General features: G+C 40.7%; 1 protein-coding gene across 23 annotated transcripts in view; it reads left to right on the top strand.

Annotated features, from left to right (window-relative positions):
• Positions 1–18,514, top strand: part of DLG2 (discs large MAGUK scaffold protein 2) — a 1,511,004-nt gene that overhangs the window by 915,796 nt on the left and 576,694 nt on the right. For 22 of the 23 annotated variants that reach the window (XM_048840921.2, XM_075126424.1, XM_048840869.2 and 19 more), the window contains one exon: positions 15,007–15,060. The exons of the other annotated variant lie outside the window; for it this stretch is intronic. In XM_048840921.2, the coding sequence (XP_048696878.1) occupies positions 15,007–15,060 (54 nt within the window). The remainder of the gene's footprint in view (positions 1–15,006; positions 15,061–18,514) is intronic. 23 annotated transcript variants of the gene reach the window in all.

Here is an 18,514-nt window from a genome sequence, read left to right as displayed (position 1 = left end):
TTGTTCTTTTAGACATCCAAATGTATTGTCATGGTTTGGCTCCAAAAATGGGTCTCTAAAAAAAGAATACACTGACCTTTTAAATATAACCAACAGATGTATTTACACAAAGTCTATAGTTATTGGTGATCTGTTTTTTATCTAAAACAGGACAGAATATCTTCTTTCGCACTTTACTTGTAGGCTTTTCTATGGGCCTCATCCCCAGATTATCTCAGTGTCTCACAAACTTTGCTGGATTTATACTTACCTAAAGGAGTCAATGGCAAAGCTAGGAATAGAATCCAAATGTCCTGAATTCATTTTGCAGAGTCTAGGGATTTAGCTTAGGCTTTCCTAAGCAGTTTCTCTGACCAGGTCAGTTGCTTAATTCAAAACTCCAATCCCTCCAAACTGAGCTATAAATGACTTCTCACCATTAATTTTTAATCTTTGTCACTTCCACAAATCCTGTGAAGGGGGTTGATTGTTTACTCCAAATTTCATTGATATGCCCAGTTTGAATGTTACATTTTATATTTTCAGATTGTCTCAAAGATTTAGACAAATAGTGAAGTGGTAAATCCAGATTATTTAAAATTGATTGGATTCTTTAATCTGGGTAAACACTCCTTCTTAATTCATTCCAGAAACCAGACAATTATGCAATTTTCCATCAGGCTAGTTTCCCATCAGGGCTAGTGTTGCCCTTAAATATGCAACATTTTAAGCTTAGATGTCACAGCTGAAGAATTTGATAACTAGTATGTAAAAGCTTCATCATAATATATGATGTGGTGTATGTGTTTACATTGTCAAAAGAAATGCTGGCTCCAGTTACATTGATTCACAGTAATTTTCTTCCAGTTGTTAATGGAAGGTTATAACATTCATTTTAGTCAATCCGAGTTTCATTGTTATGTGATGGGAATAAGAACTCATGCTTTCTTTTTTCACATATCACTTACTAAATTGGTGAGACAAGCTCTGAATAACCTTTATGTTCAATAGTGTGCTACACGGGCCTTCAGATATGAAAGAGGAAATGGAGCTCCCTCAAGTTATTTGAGTTTCCTGTGTGCTGCGTACTGATGTGGTTCTACATCAGTATTAATAACTTAAGAAAAGGGTGCCACTCCTCTTACTGGAATTATCATAGATATTCTTCACGCTGTATCTTTTTTCCCCTTCTAGCTGTAGATTTGCTTTGTTCAAAACCAAAACCACATTGCCTATATTGTTAAGATCTTGTAGTAGAAAGTACAGCCTGGTTGTTTATCCTGAGGATATTATTGAATTGTCAAAAATTCTTCACAAAGTCTTCTCTTTCTGGCTGCTCACTGTCCCCAGAAACAACCTGCAGAACACTGTGTTCTGATAGAAAGGCAATAGTTCACATTACATTGCTCTCCAAAATATTTGAAGAAAATAATTATGGTGTGTGGTGATGTATGTGATCCAGAAAGTTGAGTTTAGCTGAGCTCATTTATACTTTTAGACCTGCCAAACAGGATGCTGTGGATTTGTAAGTGAGCTGAGATAATTAACAACTTGGTTGGTTATTTTTACTGACATAAAAATTAAAATACTTTCTATTTGCTACAGTCCAGGGCAGCTTGACTTTGAGTCTGTAGTAGATATTTAAAAACCATGCTTAATAATTTCACCTGTTGCCTATTATTATGACTTAAATAAACGTTCAGGAGGTTAAGTGAAAGGCATATGGCAAAATAGCTTTACACCTATACCATTAACCAGAAGAAGGAGTTAATATGACCTTTCCTATGGACAGTACATCCCCTGGCTTTTCTCCTGCTGGCTGTCCAGTACTGACTTATTACTAAGGCTATGTTTTAGTCACAGATATTTTTTGTAAAAGTCAGAGACAGGTCACGGGCAGTAAACAAAAGTTCACGGTCCGTGATCTGTCCTTGTACTATATGTGACTTGTACTATATACCCCTGACTAAGCCTTGGGGGGTGGAGGGCAGTCCGGGCGTGCTGCTGGTGGGCGGGGGGGCGAGTGGTCCGGGGGCATCGCGGTTGCTCTGGGGGGAGTACCTGGGACTCCCGCTGGTGCTGGGGAGGAGGGGTTGGCGGGGCTGGTAGGGTCCCTAACTGGTTCTGCTCAAGTCCCCTGAAGCAGCGACATGTTCCTCCCTCAGCTCCTAGGCAGCTCTGTGTGTTGCCTCGGTCAGAGTGCTGGCTCCGCAGCTCCCATTGGCCGGGAACCATGGCCAATGGGAGCTGTGAGTGCAGTGCCTGTGGGCGGAGGCAGCGCACAAAGCTGTCTGGCCATGCCTCTGCCTAGGAGCTGAAGGAGGGACAGCTCGCCACTTCTGGAGAGCCCCCCCCGAACTAAGCACTGCCCTGAATTCTCACCACCTCCTGCACCCCAGCCCTGAGCCCCTTCCCACACCCACACTCCTGCTGCGGGAGGGGGTGCGGTGGCCTGACACTGCCACAGCAGCAGCTGGTGCAGCTGGCCCAGGGGCTGCCTGAGCTGCTCAGGCAGCCCCCGGGCCAGCTGCTGCAGAAGTCATGGGGGTCCCAGAAGGTCATGGAATCCTTGACCTCTGTGACAAACTCGCCGCCTTACTTAATACTGATGTTGGCTACATACTACTCATTCTTTTGCCTGGAAACCTTGGTGAAACTCTCTCCTTTCTAAAGTCTACCACCTTCTTCTGCATTCTTATTTCTTCCCCTAAATCTGCTTTCTCAGATGTTGCACCACTTATGTTGACTGGAAATAAGCCCCACTCTCTAAAGCTTGCACTATTGCCAAGTACAAGTCAGCTCTAACTGGCACTTGTTCAGTTATTATATTATTTCTGGTTTGCTGTGTATGAAGTATAATGTAACTGATTGGATACTGAAAGCAGATGTGTTTTATCCTTTGGAATTCTATTATATTGTAATAAATCCCCTATAATAGATCCTAATTCTGTCCAACTCATTTGCCTATTTCACTTTTAAATTTGAATTTCCTTTTGTTTGTTGTTCAACCTCGATTTTAGTCTAATTCTTATTTTTTTTTCATTCCCATGAAATTCCTGTTAGTAAAGGAATAAAGGTGACACTTAATCTTCAGGTACTTCAGGCTGTGAAAAATACAGCAAAATAGCACGTTGGGTTATTGCTTTGAAAGTCTAGTACACCATTACTTTTAAAGATTACCAGCAAAAAGTAATGTCATGGGCAATGCAGCCTTTGATTTTGAAGAGATGACATGAATAGAATGATTTGTGGGGGAGGGGTTCCTTCAGTCAGAAGCAGAGTTTTTATCTTCATTCACTGCAAGGCTGATTAATGCATTTCTATTTGATCCAGATGCATACTGAATAAATTAAAAATGAGATGATTTGTCATGGATTTTTTTTGTTTATAACTTTGATATCATTTCCACTGAATCAGTAAAAACAAAACATTCACACTGTAATAGAGAAGACTTATTTAACAAGAACATAAAAGGTAGACTGAAATAAAAGAAAACCCATACAGAGTAGAAACATGGATGAAATCCTGGCTCCATTGAAGTCCATTTGAATTTTCTTAATGACTTCAGTTAGACTGTAATTTTCACCCAAGAAGTTTCGCATCTGTTCCAGGTATCAAGCAATTACATATTCTAGAAGGGGTGCATTAGAACAAACATAAAACTTGAAGATATTCAAAATTCTGAGTTATTTAGCAGTGATGATGCAGTAGAAGATAAGTTAGCTCTTATATTTTGATATATTTTATCACTCTGTATTAATTTAAGATATGAGGGTGCTTTAATTATTTCTCCTATGAATTTCACCCTATATGACATAATTTGCTATCTTACAGTGGTGGTGCACAGATTTGGAAATATCTTTTGAATTATTCCTCTAATTGTTTTTGTTAAGAACTTTGCAGTTTTCAGCAAGTGAACGTAAAATGCATATATTTTATATATTTATATATATAAGCATTTCCAAAGTATTATCAAATCTTCAAGGCATTGTCCATTGGCATCCTACAGAAAATATACTTTGTGAGTGTGTGGTGGGGGTTTGACTTGCCCAGCTCAATTCTGGCGCCTATAACAACCAGTGGAGAAGCCACTCTATGGGCCTTTCACCATTTAAAAGCCTCATGATACATTTACACAGCAGATGGCACCATGCCTTCCAGCGTGGGTAGCGAGACTCACTCTAAGATTGCTCGAGCTAACATATACAAATAGCAGTATGGACATGTATGGCTCCAGCAGAGACTTGGGCTAGCCACCTGAGCTCAGACTCAGAGGATTGGGTGGACTTGGGTGACTAGCCCAAGTCTCATTTAGAGCCGCAACATCCACACCACTAATTTTAGCATGTTAGCTTGAGTGAAACTAGTCTTGACTCAGGGGTTGTCTGGGAAGCTGGAGAGGCGGCTGGACTAAATTTGAGTGAGAGGTGGTGTGACCCTGTGCCCAGGTCACAATGCCATTCATTTGAGTGAGTGAAGTTCTTTCAGTTTGTATGCAAATTCAAATAGATTTTTTTAAAATTGCCCCCCATATGAATTTGGGCCCTAGTTATGTGCCTAGTTTGCCTGTGTGTTTATTCGGCCCTGAAGCTATTGCAAGTCCGTCTACCCTCGCTGGGAGCCATGCTACCAGCTGCAGTGTAAACATGCCCTGGAAATCACAGGGCATTATTTTAGCTGATGCAAAAGCTAAAAAACTGTTAAAGAAAGGGCTATTATTTTTATTGTTTATGCAATGAAAAAGTATGTTAGACAAACATACTTTTAATATACAATAAGTGTCGCTATTGTATATTAATTTGGTGTACTATTTTGTAAAATACCTTTCTATTGCCTGAACAAATAATAAAAGTTATGGAAACAATTAAATAAAATGCTTAAAATACACCTTTTTAAACATATTAATGGAATTGTCAGTTTGGATTACTTTGTTGATATTTAGATAACTTCTTCCAGTAGGGATTTTTTGCCACTTGAATATTTGCAGTGCTGTTAGCCGACGGCCAAGGATGTTTGGTGAGGTGCCAGCTATGCCCGTTTATACCATCCGTGACTTTAACCGCTAGGACGCACTGTCCCTTCGCGGCGGGCAGCCCGGGCTAGGCTGACGGATGCCCCAAGGTCCTAACCACCCGTGACTTTAACTGCTAGAGCTCAGAGCTCCTTCGCAGCGGGCAGTCAATACTGACTGACAGGTGCCCCAATGGCAGCACTAAGAGCCTCTCCACACCCGTGACTTTAACTGCTAGAGCTCAGAGCTCCTTCGCAGCGGGCAGCCAGGATTGACTGACAGGTGCCCCAAGAGTTTGCCCCGTGGAGGCGGCACAACTCAACGCTAGGCTCTTAGTACTCTCACCTAATGGCCAGGCTTTAGAGCCAAAATGGCTGAGGTTCTCTAATTGTGTTGGCTGCTTTACAGTAAACCAGAGAAAACAAGTCAGGCTTATGCACAAATGGTTACCAAAATTTATTAAGCTAGATTCTAATCATGTGGTTACAAAATTGCTAGTGCCTACTTATTTAAATGTAGAGATGTTACACACACAAACAAGTTACAAAACTGAAGCCACAATCCCAAAGAAAGAAAACAAAGTATAGAGCTCTATTTCAAAATATGTGTACACTAAAGATAGGAGATCAGGTGTGGGTGCTTCTTACCCTCCTTGCATCTCTCGATTCCAGCGGTGCCAAGCCAGGATCGGTCACTCAATTCCGCGGAAAGACGAATAAGGGACAAGGCTTAGGGACCCTCTTAGCTGCAGAAGCCTTGGGAGGCTGTCATTTATCTGACCAGCAGATAGATAGTGAAAAGCACTCAAAAATCATGGTGCTGTAGGTCCCCTACTTATACCTCTGTACTCCTTTATTCTCTTTCTCCTTTCTTATGCCAAATTGAGGCTGGTCTGTCTGGGTGACGCCAGCTTTCGCAAGAGTAGTTTACACTTGCAAAGGAGAGAAACAATAAGTTTCGACTACTGGACATTTCTTTTATCAGGGTAAATATTTTCCCACCTAGGATGTTTGTGTGTGTGCATCACGCTATTTAGTAGGGGCTAAGAGCCATGTCTGTCACAGGGTCTCTGCCTGCTGTGAGCTTAATCGTTGTATCTGTTCCCAGAGGCACATTGTAGCAGCACACCTGTGCTTTCACAGCTTCAAAGGCTGTGCTGGAATATATGTTAAGTGCCCTGTTCCGGCTTCCTCCTGTGTTTCCAGCAATGCTGGTCTGAGAGGGGGGGGGCTGGCTGTCTGGCTACAAGTGCCAAATCAGATTTTTTCCAGCATGCATCATCTTGTATTAAAATTTTTATAAACTACATGAAAACTTCAACTTTGTTATCAGGTGTCAAGATTTTGATGTGATACATCTCTAAAGAAATCATATTGCATGTGTCAAGGTTCCTTCCCCACTCTGAACTCTAGGGAACCTGCATGAAAACCCCCCTAAACTTATTTTTACCAGCTTAGGTTATAACTTCCCTAAGATACAAACTATTTTACCTTTTGCCCTTGGACTTTATTGCTGCCACCACCAAGCGTCTAACAAATATATAACAGGGAAAGAGTCTGCTTGGAAACGTCTTTCCCCCCCACCAAAATCCACCCAAACCCTACACCCCCTTTCCTGGGGAAGGCTTGATAAAAATCCTCACCAATTTGCATAGGTGAACACAGACCCAAACCTTGGATCTTAAGAACAATGAAAAAGCAATCAGGTTCTTAAAAGAAGAATTTTACTTGAAGAAAAAGTAAAAGAATCACCTCTGTAAAATCAGGATGGTAAATACCTTTACAGGGTAATCAGATTCAAAACATAGAGAATCCCTCTAGGCAAAACCTTAAGTTACAAAAAGACACAAAACAAGGAATATACATTCTATTCAGCACAACTTATTTTATCAGCCATTTAAACAAAACAGAGTCTAACACATATCTAACTAGATTGCTTATTAGCCCTTTCAGGAGTTCTAACCTGCATTCCTGCTCTGGTCCGGGCAAAAGCAACACACAGACAGAGAGAACCCTTTGTCCCCCCCGTCTCTTCCCCCCCCCCCAGCTTTGAAAGTATCTTGTCTCCTCATGGGTCATTTTGTTCAGGTGCCAGCAAGGTTATCTTTAGCTTCTTAACCCTTTACAGGTGAAAGGGTTTTTTCCTCTGGCCTGGAGGGATTTAAAAGTGGTTAGCCTTCCCTTTATATTTATGACAGCATGGATTCCTAGTCTGTAGATCTTGGGACTCAGTTTCCTGGATTCAAGAAAGCAACTAAACAGGTGCTTAAGTTTAACCATCCATGTTTAAGTGCCATTGATTTTTCAAACCAATTTGAGCATGCATTCAAAGTCAAGCATGTGTTTAAGCATCCTTCCTGAATAGGTCCCTAATTATGCAGGACCATGGCCTAGGAATGCTTTAGTAAATTGAGGCTCTAGTGTGAGACAGTTGAACAATTTCTCTCACACTAGCCAGCTGAGATCCAGTGGTCAGAAACCTGTGTGATTCTCACTACCAGGTTTCATTTTAGTTCCCTAGCTTAAGGCAAATGGACCTACTCTTCTGTGTGCCTAGGAAGCTGAGATGCCAGCAGTTAGTCAACTAAAATCTTATTGTTGATTATCTTGAGCAGAATTATAGACCTATCATAATTATATCTCCTATTCTTCAGCACTTACTCTTTTGACATTATTATGTTCTTCACTGAATCAGATATTGGATATAAAGTTACTGCTATTATTTTAATCATTGCTAATTTAAGCCACTGTCAAGCAATATCAGAAGAGTATATAATAGATTAGATTGGTTTGGTTTGGGTTTATTTGAGAAACAATTCCCATTGGCATCTTGCTGATCCGGATGGAGATGTCAGTTTCTGCCTAGATCCAAATTTATTCTTGATAGATAATGTCACTGCTAATAGCTTTTTATAAAAATTGGAAAATTCTATTTTTTTTAAATTAAAAGTGGAAATAAAGTCCAAATATACACATTCTGTAATAACTTTGAGATACATTATTTAGTTTAACTTGTAATGGGTTTATATGGCAGCTGCATTATATGTTACATTTCCTTACGTTTGATAAGGAAAGGCCTTGAGGCTTTCTTGAGGCACTTTTCTTCTACTCTGCCAGTGACTGTCTGATAGCAATATAACAAGTGACTTTTTTTCTGTTTCACATCTATATATAGAAGGGAGAACTATTTGCTGTGAAGTTACTCTTTAGTTGTTCAAGGGAGCTCTGTCTCTAGTTTATCAGTTTCATATAAAACAAATTGATTTTTTAAAACAGTGTCAAAACTTGATGGAAAATGAGTTTCATGAAATGCAGTGGTGCATAAGACTAAGCAACTATGTATTGTGTGACTTTGTGGCCTCATAGAATTCTGGAGCACAGTTCTGTGGTAAATGGTCAGGTTAATCTCAATATATATTTTAGACTGAAAGTTGAGATTCTGGAGTCTTGATCTGTATATTTAAATTAGAAGCGTGTGTGTGTATGTGTCAATGCACGCACACACAAATAATTCTCAATCTGTGCATGTGGTTGCTTGCACCCTTTCTCTGCGAGTGTAAGCACGTATTTTAGCTCTTCTAGTTCTGAGAAAAACTTTGAAAAAGTGAACTGAGTTAAAACTAATGCAGTGTTGTCTTTCTGTAGGCCTGAGACCTGTTCAACCGCCCCCCCCCCCGCCCTCATATTAAACCAGTTTTGGATGAAACTCCGGGTGTTTGGTAGGGAAAGGGTGAGGGTGCCTGAACTGACCTGGTCACACCTTGAGCCCTGGCTAGGGTATAGGTGAGGTGCCCTAAATTGAGCGGGTAACATTTCTGAGGCTTCAAACAGCCTGAAACAATAAAACTGAGAAGTGTAAAGTGTCCCATTCATCCCCGTTGTGTTAGCTCTGAGACCTAATGACGATGATTGTATTCATTTGTGTATTCACTTGTCCTATATCCAGTTGCCAGAAATGTCATCTTTCTTCTCTGTTAAATGTATGCATTGTTCACACAAAACGCTGCAACATACTGGAAATTGACTATGCATGGACAATGTAAAATAAATATAGGGACTAGTGCTCTTATGTATTACTAATATAAAGATAGAGAGACAGACCGAAAGAGAGAAAATGTAAATGGTAAAATGAAGCTTCCCAGAACATCCAGTCTCACCAAGGCCAGCTTGCTTTGGAGTACATGAGTCCTTAAATATGACTTAAACTTCTTGTTCAAATAGTCAGCTCTCTGTTTAAAAAACAACTAAACCTACTCAGAAACCGAGAAATTAAAAAACTCTATCTATCACAGTATCATTATCTTAGTCCCAGTTCCACTTTCAATTTTTGAGTCCAGTACTTCAAAAGCCATCTAATCAGGCATAGTGCTTATTACTATCATTATACCATTTTTACTCCTGTGAATTGCTCATAGAGTAAGCATTCCATGGGACTATTTGTGGTAGCAAGCGCTTTGACTGGTAGTAAAGCGCTTTGACTGGTTGTGTGGAAAACATATTTATAATCTTTTGTTTGTTTCATGGGTGAAAATAACTTCTTGGATGGATCACTTATAGACACTTTGAGTCTAACTAGAATTATTCAATTATTCAATTCATGAGAACTCAGACGCTAGCCTTAGCAAATTCCTTCACATGGTGCTGTTTTGTGGATCGCGGGAGTTCTGTCCTGTAACAATGAAACAGAAAAAGTTCCTTCAGCTTTTATTCTTGCACATTTTGAATGTCACCCCAGCTGGTGCCTCTCCTACAGAATACCTTGCGTTTGCTGCCACTGTTGCCTGTGTTGATGTTTCTGTATCCTTAATCACTAGTTTTCTCCATTTAAGTAGTTTGTCTGGAACACAATACGCTACTATTATAACAAATAGCATCCTCTGAAAAGTAATTGAGAGAGTGAGAAAAGAAAGCAAAAGCTAAGCCTCTTTTCTTCGTCTTTCAACGAATTCTTGGACCCAGTAAGTTCTATCAGGAACAAAGAAACCATGATTTTCTGAACACAAAGGACATTAAAGCATTTCTGGATGCTACACGTGTTACTACTCGCCATTAGAAATCTTGCACTAGTTTACTTTGAAGACATTATATACTCATTGAATCAGATATCAAATCTGTTTGTGTGCTGGGCTACCACAGTCAGAAAATTTTAATGAAGAATGACATCCATGGGCATGTGGGAAGAGGAGTGAGAGATGAAACACTTCAGTAGATCTTGTCAGTGTTGAAAGTGGATCAGAATAAGAAATATTGATGGTTTTAAAAGCAAATGGGTAGGAGCCATCAGTCCCAGATCTTTCTCCTGTGTCCAGATTTGTAACAGTCATGTCACAGTAGATTGACAAGATGCTGAAGGCTGAGGCATAAGAAATTGGAAAGAATATACAGGATAGATCTCGGATAGTTCTAGGGTCTTGCTCATCATTGTCCGTGAAGGTATCAGTACCTTGCTAAGCCTAAACAAACCATCTCAACTTGACAAAATTGGATATGCATAGCAGACCACGGATCAATTCACTTATAGGTATTGTCAGGACAATAGCATCTCTAGATTTAGAGTTACTGTATTTAGTGGTGGTCTCCTTTCCACATCTTTCGATGAAATAGACCCTAAACCAGGGGTTCTCAAACTGGGGGTCGTGACCCCTCAGGGAGTCACAAGGTTATTACATGGGGGGTCGTAAGCTGTCAGCCTCCACTGTGAAGTAAACCACACTTCACTTCAGCATTTATAATAGTGTTAAAAAAAATGGGAGTTTTTAATTCATAAGTGTGGGGGGGGGGAGTTGCACTCAGAGGCTTGCTGTGTAAAAGGGGTCACCAATACAAAAGTTTGAGAACCACTGCCCTAAACCATGCGGCTGCATTTTGGTGTGACCCCAGCCAGCGCTGTCCATAGGGGGGTGGAGGGGCTGGGACATAGGCGCCAAGTTCCTATCTGCCTGGGGTGGTGCTCAATTCAATATGCTTCTCTGTCACTATCTCTAAAATCCAGTACCTAGAGTCCTGGAACCATCTGTCCTAAAGGAGTCCCTTCTTTATATTATATTTATATTAACTCATGAGTGGAGTTCATCCTGCTGAGCAGGAGGTTGCCGGTAGAATAAGTGCATATTTGAAACTCCAGGACTAACGGTTCATTATTAAAATATACTAGTTCTTAGCACTTATCTACTGCTTGTCATCCGCTGATCTCAACATCTTTTTCAAAGGCAAATAAGAATCACAAGATCCATTTGACAACTTAGGAAACCAAGGCAGAGCAGTTAGGTGACTTGTCCAAGGTGTCACAGGAAGTCAAGTGGCAGAATTGGGAATAGAACCACACATCTTTTGTTTCCTTGTCTCGACCCCTGTCTGCTAGAAAACACTGGAGGCACGGTCATTTTGAAAGGTAAAGTTCTCCTCCTAATAGCAGTTTCAGTGAAGGAAGTGTGCAATGAGCAGGCAGGACCATGTCCGAGATAGCTAAGGGTACATTATCAAAACACAAGAATCCCCATGTTTTGAGGCCCAGGTGGCTTGATACCCATTGGACCTGCAACTTGGAGTGAAAAATAAGAAGAGGAACAGACCCCAACAAAGAAATCATCCCCCGACTTTGGAGTCTTTTGGTTTTAGATCTATCACTTATCACTTGCCAACCATGGAAAATTCCAGGAGTCCTTTCACCTAAAATGGGGGCTCTTGACTTATCTGGAAAGTATTTGTTTTGCATTGTGCAGGCATACCTTATCTTTCAACAGTTTGTTCACCTGTCAACAGAAGTCTGAGTTCCTAAAACAGGGCCAAGCAAGTTCTTTATTGATGGACATGTTCCATTGTCATTTCAGGTTGCATGATTACGGTGCAGTTGAGGAGTTCTCCAAAGAAATTACAAGTCTTTAACTAATCTTATTTTATAATGTCCCTATGCTTCTTCATCACTTGCATTGTTTTCCTGCTGAGAAACTTCTTAAAAGTACTGTCTGAAAAATGAATACATTGCTGGATTTTTTTGTAATTAGGGCCTGAGTTACCTGCAAGAGTGGGAAAGTGATGAGAAAAATATGGGCTGCTGATTGATTCCAGTAGCTTAACAAATATTGCTTGATTAGGGAATGACAAGGCATTTAAATTCTGGAGATTGTAAATAATAAAAGAGCTGAGGGAACTATCCTAGATTTATTTTGCCCTGACTATCTGATGTTAAGGTTAATCAATATGGAGAAGTAAAACCAGGATTTCAATGAAATGTAAAGGTTGACAGAAACAGCAGTATTATCTCGAAAACCATCTATTTTTTTCTATTTATAATATAGACAAAAGAATTGATACTCAGTATTGAGCTGAACATTCATGAAAGCTAAAGTGAAGTTGCAGGTAGATATGGAAGGTCTGTATTTTTAAATGCAGCAGTTACACATTATAAATCTTTCCTGCATGGCCTATAACTGAAATTATAACAGTCTAAATGAAAAAGATTCTGAAACTTGTATATATTCGTTTAAGCTAACTAAAGCTACTGAGCACCAGTGAGGATAACTGCATGAAAGGTAGGCACAGAGAATGCCTAGTTTCAGAAATTTAGAATGTGGTTTTTAATATCAAATCGTACAATACTGTAATAGATGAAGACAGGTCATCAGCTGAATTGCACCTACTTTAGAGTACCAAAATATGTGTGTCTTGTTATCAGTGTATTCCCTGTGATTGGACAATTGTATAACAGGAAATAATTTTAGCAAATGTTAAATGTGGTTGCATATAACCTATAATTTCTCTTTAGATGGAAGTTATTCTCTTACATCATGAAATTGAAAGGTTAGAAACAGTGTGGTTACAGGAAAGCACTTGAATTACTGCATCAATACCAAAAAGAAAAGGAGTACTTGTGGCACCTTAGAGACTAACCAATTTATTTGAGCATAAGCTTTCGTGAGCTACAGCTCACTTCATCGGATGCATACCGTGGAAACTGCAGCAGACTTTATATATACACAGAGAATATGAAACAATACCTTCTCCCACCCCACTGTCCTGCTGGTAATAGCTTATCTAAAGTGATCATCAGGTGGGCCATTTCCAGCACAAATCCAGGTTTTCTCACCCTCCACCCCCCCACACAAATTCACTCTCCTGCTGGTGATAGCCCATCCAAAGTGACAACTCTTTACACAATGTGCATGACAATCAAGTTGGGCTATTTCCTGCACAAATCCAGGTTTTCTCACATCCCCCCCACCCCCATACACACACAAACTCACTCTCCTGCTGGTAATAGCTCATCCAAACTGACCACTCTCCAAGTTTAAATCCAAGTTAAACCAGAACATCTGGGGGGGGTGGGGGGGTTAGGAAAAAACAAGAGGACACAGGCTACATTGCATAATGACTTAGCCACTCCCAGTCTCTATCTAAGCCTAAATTAATAGTATCCAATTTGCAAATGAATTCCAATTCAGCAGTTTCTCGCTGGAGTCTGGATTTGAAGTTTTTTTGTTTTAAGATCGCGAACTTCATGTCTGTGATTGCGTGACCAGAGAGATTGAAGTATTCTCCGACTGGTTTATGAATGTTATAATTCTTGACATCTGATTTGTGTCCATTTATTCTTTTACGTAGAGACTGTCCAGTTTGACCAATGTACATGGCAGAGGGGCATTGCTGGCACATGATGGCATATATCACATTGGTGGATGTGCAGGTGAACGAGCCTCTGATAGTGTGGCTGATGTTATTAGGCCCTGTGATGGTGTCCCCTGAATAGATATGTGGACACAGTTGGCAACGGGCTTTGTTGCAAGGATAAGTTCCTGGGTTAGTGGTTCTGTTGTGTGGTATGTGGTTGTTGGTGAGTATTTGCTTCAGGTTGCGGGGCTGTCTGTAGGCAAGGACTGGCCTGTCTCCCAAGATTTGTGAGAGTGCTGGGTCATCCTTTAGGATAGGTTGTAGATCCTTAATAATGCATTGGAGGGGTTTTAGTTGGGGGCTGAAGGTGACGGCTAGTGGCGTTCTGTTATTTTCTTTGTTAGGCCTGTCCTGTAGTAGGTAACTTCTGGGAACTCTTCTGGCTCTATCAATCTGTTTCTTTACTTCTGCAGGTGGGTATTGTAGTTGTAAGAAAGCTTGACAGAGATCTTGTAGGCGTTTGTCTCTGTCTGAGGGGTTGGAGCAAATGCGGTTGTATCGCAGAGCTTGGCTGTAGACGATGGATCGTGTGGTGTGGTCAGGGTGAAAGCTGGAGGTATGCAGGTAGGAATAGCGTTCAGTAGGTTTCCGGTATAGGGTGGTGTTTATGTGACCATTGATGCATCCGATGAAGTGAGCTGTAGCTCACGAAAGCTTATGCTCAAATAAATTGGTTAGTCTCTAAGGTGCCACAAGTACTCCTTTTCTTTTTGCGAATACAGACTAACACGGCTGTTACTCTGAAACCTGCATCAATACCCTTTTTTTTTTTTTTTTGACGTGGGAGGCGTAGGGTGGCTGCTTCTTGGGCTGTGAAATGCTAGGCTAAAGAAAGGTACTTGATAGTAGAGCTGTGCTCAGTGCTTCGAGTGAGACTTGAAACTGCTTGAAACTTGCCTGCTTCTGGGTTCTGTCATTAACGTTAAATTAATTTTGTTCAGATGCAAGACTTGGAGTGTGTACACAATGGGAGTTGAAACAAATAAACTCATGTTTACATAGAGCCCTGAGACCCCCAAACTCCCTATTTCATACAATAGTAACCAGTAGATGTTTACTACTTGTGCAGTTAGATCCTAATCCAAAGACCATTGACGTTAATGGAAAGATTCCTATTGACTTAGTGTACTTTAGATTAGGCTCTTTGGGTACAATCCTGCAAGGTACTGAGTACCTCCTACTGACCTCAAATACCAATTAATTCAGTGATACCCAAGGCTCACACCATTGTTCCTTGTGAATTCACTGGGAGGTAGGGGTGCTAGCTCTGAATTTCATGTTACTGTGGTTTTTAATATTCAATAGTTTAAAGTATTTAAATTTGTTTCCCCCCCTTTCTTTTTCTCTCAGGCTAGTCCCGCCCCTATAATAGTCAACACAGACACCTTGGACACAATTCCCTATGTAAGTATAGCATTTTGTTTCCTCTTTTTGTAAACAGTTGAACTTACAGCTTGGTCTATCTTGATTCCCCCCTCCATTCCACCACCCCACCCCCCGTAAAATTCTCTTCACTGCTTATCAGATACACAAAACATTAGTCAAAGGTCTGCACAGAATGTTTCTTTAAATATATTGTATTTATTTTTTTTAAATATTAAATGGATTGTGTGGTTTAATTCTTTCCCAGTTGTAGAAATTAGGGAGGGCAATAAAGTCCGGTGACATACAGTGCAAAGTAGTAATTCACATACCTAATTTTTCTATGCAACAAAGTTTTAACAAATCAAAACTAACTTTCTTTTGAAAAATATTGTGGATTTATTGTGACTTTCCCTTTTCCCAGTGCAGCTGTAAAACCTGTTTTATTTGTAGATCACCAAATATTACTAATACCAAGAGTTTTTTGTTTTGATTTGGGATTTTTTTTTCTGAAGAAATTTCCAGCTATATAAGAGAAGTCTGTGTCTGAATTTCTAGTATCAGATGGAGGGGGAACACCTTGTCTCAACCCTTCATCAGTTTATCTGTATGTCTTTTTTTAGATTGGAAGCATTTTAGGGTGTTTCTGTATAGCACTTGGCATGTGCTGGGCATTGCTGTCAGATAAGTAATACTAGTTTAACTTTTAACTAATAGGAATGTCATTTTATTTTTTTAAAATAGACAAATTCATGCTCAGTGTTTATCCTTACCCTTTTGTGAAGAGCTTTTCAGAGGTTACTGTGTGTTAACAAACGACAGTGGTGATAGGCTCAGATTCCAGAAAGAACTGTACCACAACAAATGCATTTTTCCAGGATCTAGCTACTTACAAAGTGAGTTCTTACTGTATAAGTCTCTCAGACTGGAATCAATTTTCAGTACAAAGCTGGTACCTGCACGCTATATCCACCCACACAAACAATATCCTCACACTCAACTCTACAGGGAATATTTAAAAATGAGCAGTGGCAACACATTCTTTCAGCTCTATATGCAGAACCAAACTATAATGAAGGAGAGTGCAGAACACAAAAACACAAAATAATAAAACCAAAATACATTGTGCAATGTGTGCAAGTAAAGAAAATACAAGCAAATTTCAAAGTGGCTACACTGAAGGATTGTTCTGGTTTTGTCCTAACTTATTAGTTAACGTCCTATTTCTGATCCACTTTTTTCCACTTTGGAAAATAAGGGCTGTATAAACCCAGAGGAGTTCAAAACTTGACCCTCTTGGACATTTTATTTGTTCAGTTAAAAAATGTGTTCGTCACACTGGGACTAGTTCAGAAACCTAAAGTTGTCTTGCAGTTATGCTGTAATTCCAGAGTACTTATTACAGGAGAGCAAAGGGGCCAGAATTACTTTGTGGGTAAAATTTTGCAAAGTTTTTACAGTTCTTCATTTCACCTTTCCAAATGTTAGTGTTATCCAACTTTTGAATATACCATCGTTTGTATTTCTTGCACTTGAATGGAAATCCTAATAGCATATAGCATGCAGCTATATAATGTCTTTGCTTGTTTTATTTTTGCAGTTGCTTATTCAAAATTACAAAATGTCATTCAAATCTGAATTCATCTGAAATTCAGTGCCAGCATACTAGCAGTACTTTTTGACGCATCTACTTGGTGGGATAACTCACATGACTGGAGTACTGTCATGGATGGTTATAAACTGTTCAGGAAGGACAGGCAGGGCAGAAAAGGTGGGGGAGTAGCCCTGTATGTAAGGGAGCAGTATGACTGCTCAGAGCTCTGGTACGAAACTGCAGAAAAACCTGAGTGTCTCTGGATTAAGTTTAGAAGTGTGTGCAAAAGAGTGATGTAGTGGTGGGAGTCTGCTATAGACCACCGGACCAGGGGGATGAGGTGGATGAGGCTTTCTTCCGGCAACTCGCAGAAGCTACTAGATCGCACGCCCTGGTTCTCATGGGTGACTTTAATCTTCCTGATATCTGCTGGGAGAGCAATACAGCAGTGCACAGACAATCCAGGAAGTTTTTGGAAAGCGTAGGGGACAATTTCCTGGTGCAAGTGCTAGACGAGCCAACTAGGGGGAGAGCTTTTCTTGACCTGCTGCTCATAAACAGGGAAGAATTAGTGGAGGAAGCAAAAGTGAATGGGAATCTGGAAGGCAGTGACCATGAGTTGGTTGAGTTCAGGATCCTGACACAGGAAAGAAAGGTAAGCAGCAGGATACGGACCCTGGACTTCAGGAAAGCAGACTTCGACTCCCTCAGGGAACGGATGGGTAGGATCCTCTGGGGGACTAACATGAAGGGGAAAAGAGTCCAGGAGAGCTGGCTGTATTTCAAGGAATCCCTGTTGAGGTTACAGGGACAAACCATCCCGATGTGTAGAAAGAATAGTAAATATGGCAGGCGATCAGCTTGGCTTAACGGTGAAATCCTAGCGGATCTTAAACATAAAAAAGAAGCTTACAAGAAGTGGAAGGTTGGACATATGACCAGGGAAGAGTATAAAAATATTGCTCGGGCATGTAGGAATGAAATCAGCAGGGCCAAATCGCACCTGGAGCTGCAGCTAGCAAGAGATGTCAAGAGTAACAAGAAGGGTTTCTTCAGGTATGTTGGCAACAAGAAGAAAGCCAAGGAAAGTGTGGGCCCCTTACTGAATGAGGGAGGCAACCTAGTGACAGAGAATGTGGAAAAAGCTAATGTGCTCAGTGCTTTTTTTGCCTCTGTCTTCACTAACAAGGACAACTCCCAGACTTCTGCGCTGGGCATCACAACATGGGGAGTAGATGGCCAGCCCTCTGTGGAGATAGAGGTGGTTAGGGACTATTTAGAAAAGCTGGACGTGCACAAGTCCATGGGGCCAGACGAGTTGCATCCGAGAGTGCTAAATGAATTGGCAGCTGTGATTGCAGAGCCATTGACCATTATCTTTGAAAACTCGTGACGAACGGGGGAAGTCCCAGATGGCTGGAAAAAGGCTAATGTAGTGCCAATCTTTAAAAAAGGGAAGAAGGAGGATCCTGGGAACTACAGGCCAGTCAGCCTCACCTCAGTCCCCAGAAAAATCATGGAGCAGGTCCTCAAGCAATCAATCCTGAAGCACTTACATGAGAGGAAAGTGATCAGGAACAGTCAGCATGGATTCACCAAGGGAAGGTCACACCTGACTAATCTAATCGCCTTCTCTGATGAGATTACTGGTTCTGTGGATGAAGGGAAAGCAGTGGATATATTGTTTCTGGATTTTAGCAAAGTTTTTGACACTGTCTCCCACAGTATTCTTGTCAGCAAGTTAAAGAAGTACGGGCTGGATGAATGCACTATAAGGCGGGTAGAAAGTTGGCTAGATTGTCGGGCTCAACGGGTAGTGATCAATGGCTGCATGTCTAGTTGGCAGCCGGTGTCAAGTGGAGTGCCCCAGGGGTCAGTCCTGGGACCGGTTTTGTTCAATAT

Source organism: Caretta caretta, chromosome 1 (genome assembly GCF_965140235.1).
Source record: "Caretta caretta isolate rCarCar2 chromosome 1, rCarCar1.hap1, whole genome shotgun sequence".
Lineage (NCBI taxonomy): Eukaryota > Metazoa > Chordata > Testudines > Cheloniidae > Caretta > Caretta caretta.
Note: the sequence above shows the minus strand (reverse complement) of the source record. Positions and strands in the feature narration are given on the sequence as shown.